The sequence below is a fragment of the Habropoda laboriosa genome, unplaced genomic scaffold, assembly GCF_001263275.1.
Source record: "Habropoda laboriosa isolate 0110345459 unplaced genomic scaffold, ASM126327v1 scaffold32, whole genome shotgun sequence".
Taxonomy (NCBI): Eukaryota; Metazoa; Arthropoda; class Insecta; order Hymenoptera; family Apidae; genus Habropoda; species Habropoda laboriosa.
In genome coordinates this window covers 522,236-527,896 of record NW_017100135.1, presented here as the reverse complement: position 1 = coordinate 527,896, position 5,661 = coordinate 522,236, and the positions used below count along the sequence as shown (strand labels likewise).

The following is a 5,661-nucleotide window of genomic DNA, read 5'->3' as shown; positions in this document are numbered from 1 at the left end:
ATTTTTATAGTATAATTATCGTAGTGACAAAGTTTAATGTTATAGAGGTGAAATAACATTTATTGATTCAATGTTATTTTTACTAACAGTAGACTATTTTTATGCACAAGGAATTGTGTAAGATATGTATGTATCAATATTTTTTATCATAGATAGTAAACTACTAAGTATAACAAGTAAAATTATTTTCACTTTTATATGAAAATATGCGTACGAAGTATATATTTTCACAAAATACATTTTTTTCAATTTTATTTTAATATATTTTTATTTGAACAGTTTTTAACAATTAATGATACATTATAAACTTACTTTCATTTTTGTATTAATAACTAGATCGATGTTAATAATTTAATAATATTTAATGAATATCACTAAAAATCTATCAAGTTTATCCGTTTTTGGATTATACAAGATTTAATAAAAATTAAATTTCAAGAGCACACATTGGTAATATATCATCCTAAGAATGATTAAATTTTTTCATATGTAATTCTTTTATACACATATACTGGGTCGATTCTTTTGTAACTTCATACCTTGTCGAAGTTCGATGTATGGCGAAATTAATTGTACCGTATGTATTACTTCAGGGGCAATGATGCAAGAACTGGCTCAGGCTACATTCACATACGAGCAATTTCCCGAGGTAATGTCCATGTTGTGGAAAAGGATGTTGCAAGAAAATAAACGGAATTGGCGTCGAACGTACAAGGTAATTCCATTTTCACCATGAGAATATTCAATTTGTTATTTGGCAAATAAATTCTTTGTTTTTTATTTTCAAAAATTAAAACAATAAATATAAACAAATAAAATAAATTTTTGTTTTTTACTTTATTTAAACAATCATTTGTATTTCATTGCTTGCAGTCCCTTCTGCTCCTAAATTATCTAGTTCGTAATGGATCAGAACGAGTGGTGACATCATCTAGAGAACATATTTATGACCTGAGGTCTTTGGAAAATTATACTTGTATTGATGAATTTGGAAAGGATCAAGGAATAAATATTAGGCACAAAGTGAGAGAATTAATTGATTTTATTCAGGATGATGATAAATTACGAGAAGAAAGGAAAAAAGCCAAGAAAAATAAAGATAAATATGTGGGTTTATCAAGCGAAGCAATGCGCTTTGGTGGTGGGGATAGATGGACAGACAGGCTAAAATGGGATAAAACTAACACAGATACTTACAATGACTGGGATCGAGATAATAGGGGAAAAGGTTTTGAAGATACAAATAATAGGTAAATATTAATTTTTATATTTTTATTAATAAGAAATGAATATTTATCGTATTATTTATTTTTGCTTTTATATAATAGTGATGATGGTGAAAGAGAAGATTCTGATAATGATGTTCATCCAAGTTCAAGAAGAGGAGGTAGAGAATATAGAGATACAATGGATAGCATAGATCGTGTTAGTAAAACTACTACATCTACAACTTCCACAAATGCTTCACCAGCACGGATGACAAGAACTATTAAGAAGGTAGACTTAGGAGCTGCAGCAAATTATGGAAGAGAACAATCCAATGTAAGTAAAAAATTATTAAATACAAGCGATTATAGATTTTATAATATTTATATTGAAAATTACAAATTAAATTTATAGAATGGTATCTCTGGATCACAAAATAATTCTTTGTCTAAACAAAAGAATAAAAATGACATTTTAAATGATATTTTTGATTCTCAAAATGAGAATAATACTAAACCAGTTGTTGATGATGATGATGACTTCAATCCGAGAGCAAATACTCAATCTTCTTTACAAAGCCAGAATGCAAATACAGATTTTGGAGATTTTACTAGTGCATTTGGTAGTCCCACAGCGAAAACGAAAGACAGCAATGATGAATTTGCAGATTTTACATCTGCTTTTAACTCTTCTGTGACGATATCTAATTCTCCAGTGCAGCCACAACTGCCACAAACTCAAATAAATTTAATGGGCGCAACAGTACCAAATATTAATAGTTCAATGACAGATAATGTAAATAATGCAATGTTTATTAATGCCCAATCTGTAAACGCTCCTTCTTTTACATCTGTAGTCCCTGCAAATACAATTCCTCAAAACCCTAGTATGAGTAATAATCTATTTGATATACAACCACAAGTGCTCAGTAATCAGCAAACATTGAATAACAATGCAGGTAAATTATGGAGGATATTAAGTTATTATATATTCACTAATATCTTATTATTTTGATATAAAATGGTTTTTTATAGCGCTTTCAAATGCAGATCTTTTGTCAGATTTAGATAGTTTAAATTCTTTGACTACTGGTTCCATGGATAGGCGAACGAATAACTCGAATAATTCTAATCTCTTTATGAATATGAGTTCACCATCTGCCACAGCTAGCCATGGAGGTAAGCACATGTTATTTTCTAACATAAATGTAACAGCGGTTTTATGGTTTAGTAATACTGACCTGTTATTTTATGGCTTAACAATGCTTAATCTTTAAAATTAAGAATATATAGGAAATGTTTTGTTAGATTTTGGTAAAATAAAAAATGTTCATCCTATTATACACATTTTGTTGTTAGTATTACTTGATTGTAAAATCAAAATTTAAAAACTCTAATGTGTTTGTTAAAATCAAGTTTTTGCTATGTACTTTTTCTTGCTTATTAGTTTCCAATTTATTTTCGAATTTTTTTATTTAAAAAAAAGCATGAATTTTCATTGTAAAATTTTATGCATGTGTTGATGTTGAGGATATGTTTAAAGATAATGTAATGCCCCCAAGAAAGACTTTCCTTGCAGCAACCAAGATGGAAAAAAGCATCACTTCAACTGAAAATCTTTCAAAACAAGCTGCAAATCGACTTTTGGAAGAATTGTGTTCTATGGGTCCAATTAAAAGTGTTAAAAGTTTGGAAAAGCTGAAATCATATATTTTTGAATATATTCCATTTTTACCAGGCCCACTTACCCCACAAAAATACAGTAATCTTGATTTTAACATAGAAATTGATTCTGTGTTACATGGAAAAATTCTGGAAGAAGTTGTTAAAAAATTTGATTATAATTGGCCATTACAAGGAAATACTTTAGATCCAATACTTAAACAATTGATGATTGTTGATGGTGCTACATTACCAATTTTAACAGAATCTTTAGCTGCCTTAACTTTTGCTTTGAAAGAAACTCAAGATGAAAAAAAGATTTTTACTATTTCAATAATTTTGGAACAATTAGTGAAAAGTGATTCTTTGTTTTCCGCAATAGTAGATGCATGCAAATATCGAACTAGAAGCATAATGCAAGAAGAAGAATTCGATGAAACATGGCGGAACACTGTACAAATTTTAATTTCGTTACCTAATCGCGTAGCGAATAAATTAAAGAATGAGACATTTGATAGTTTTCTTCCTCAGATGTATCTTAAAATTATGAGTTTTCATATCGCTCGTGCAATATCTTTCATAAATATTGGGCTACGTTATGAAATCAATGCAGAAATAAAATTGCTGTCGGTTTTAATCAGTAAATTGGTTATTACTACAAAATCAGAAAATCTATTACCTTTTACAAATATTATAGCAGAATGGTGTTTTCAGAATAAAAATAATGAACAAAATTTAATTCAGATTATGTTGAAAACATTAGATACACTAAGTATAGAACCAATAGCTGTACTATTTTTGAAATATTGTGATGTAAATCTTGGAGTGTATTCAATTTTTGGAGATATGCTATCAAATTCAAATTGGAATTACACGTTAACAACGAAAATTCCTTTAATGTGTTATTATAATGATGAAAATTTAGTAATAAACTTGATTTCATATTTAGCTCAATTTTTAAATGAAAATCGTATTCTGATCGAAGTATTAATAAAACTTTTGGATGTTTGGGGTGATAGAAGTGCTTTAAGTCATACCTCCGTAGAACAACATAAATATATTTCAAAATTAATAATTATGTGTATAAGAAAATCTAAAAGTTATTTAAGCAAAGGTGAAAAAAGCAGTATTCAACAATTACTATTTTCTGGAATATCTGTTCATCTTGAATCTACACATATTATTTTAAGGGCAATGGGAATGTGTGTTGGGGAAATTTTTACTAAAGAATTATCTGAATCTGATGATGCACCAAGGCTTTCTTTTGAATATAATAGTATGCCTAGTGATGTAATGGATTTAGTTCAATCTTTAAAAGAATTAGCTGTAGAAAGAAAAAACTCAAAGGTAGCAGAACATACTGAAAGTAATAACTTAATTCTTGAAGATATTGAATTTAACACGTTAGGTGATAAAAAGCTATATGAACTGGGTGTTGAATGTAATCTTTTACTCAAGAAAAAATCTAAAGCAGAAGATAATAAAAATGAGCAAATCTCAGTTATAGCAACTTCAAAGAAATCAACTACATTGAATACACAAACTTTGCAAAATAATGCAGTAAATAAAGATAGAGTTGAAAGTGATTCAGAATTAGATAGTGACGATGATTTAGTACCATATGATATGTCTCATGATACAAAAGCTAGCAACAAATTACGACCAGTATATCTGCGGGACCTACGTGATAATTTAGTGAATGAGAAAAATTCCACAAATCCGGACATTTTTTCAGAGTCTTTAGAAGTGTGCGAGGAACTAATATTATCACAATTACCCGACGATGATGTATCGTTTGCAATTGAATTATTAGAGCTTCTTGTTACACTTAAAGAATCCTGTTATGTAGAAAATTTTGAAGTATTAACATTTAGATCTTGTGTCGCTATAGTAATCATTTATCCTAAGGAATGTGCTGAATTCTTATGCAGAGAGTTTTACTTGGAGGTAGATAAATATTCTGCAAGTCAACGATTATTTTTCCTTGATATATTAGCAGAATCGGCAAAGCGATTATCAGCTGTTCCAGTTAATGAAAATAAAGAAAATATAATGAATGAATCAAAGATAAAACCAAAGAGAAAAGAAATTTCAAACAAAGTATCACTTTTCATTAATACTGAGAAAAGTCAACACTACAACATATTATACAGTGATGACTTTGAAGAATTTGGAAAGCCAGAAGATCAATTTGAAGATTGGCGGGAAATTATTGATAAAAGAATTGAATCAAATACAAGAAGATTCGCACATAGTATAAAATCTCCCAAAACATTTGAAAATAAATTTGGAAATGTTGCATCTTCATTTTTTTATCCATTACTCTATGGTTTTGGTAAACAAGGAACTTGCTTAAATAGTGGATTACAAATTTTCTCAGATCAAGAAAATATTTTATTGATTCGATTTTTAAAAACTTTATCTACTATAATGATAGCAGCCCAGAATTGTTTATTAGCTTCCAAAATGGGAAAAGAAGTTCTGGAATTATCATGGGTGTTGAGATATCATGATCAAGCAAAAGTTAGAATGGCAGTAATAGAAAATGTTGCAGCTGTATTAATTGCAGTACCAAAAGACACGATTATAAATGAATTGTTTGAAACTATTATTGAAATAAGACTGTGGCTTTTGGATTTATCTCAAAATGTAATTAGCGGTGATCATGACAAAGAATGTAGAAGTTTAGGTACTTGGGTCGTATCTTTGATTGATTCTATTATAGGTTCAACATTCAATCCATAATAATTAACAAGATTTAAACAAAATATTTACAAACATCATTTTCTAATTT

General features: G+C 28.7%; 1 protein-coding gene across 2 annotated transcripts in view; it reads left to right on the top strand.

The window, feature by feature from the left end:
• LOC108578178 (clathrin interactor 1) overlaps window positions 1-5,661 on the top strand; it is a 10,444-nt gene that overhangs the window by 3,155 nt on the left and 1,628 nt on the right. The window contains exons 3-7 of one of the 2 annotated variants that reach the window (XM_017941521.1): window positions 594-715; window positions 874-1,250; window positions 1,329-1,542; window positions 1,621-2,164; window positions 2,268-2,384. In XM_017941521.1, the coding sequence (XP_017797010.1) occupies window positions 594-715; window positions 874-1,250; window positions 1,329-1,542; window positions 1,621-2,164; window positions 2,268-2,384 (1,374 nt within the window). Of the gene's footprint in view, window positions 1-593; window positions 716-873; window positions 1,251-1,328; window positions 1,543-1,620; window positions 2,165-2,240; window positions 2,385-5,661 lie in introns of both variants that reach the window. The other variant, XM_017941486.1, reaches the window with a different exon arrangement.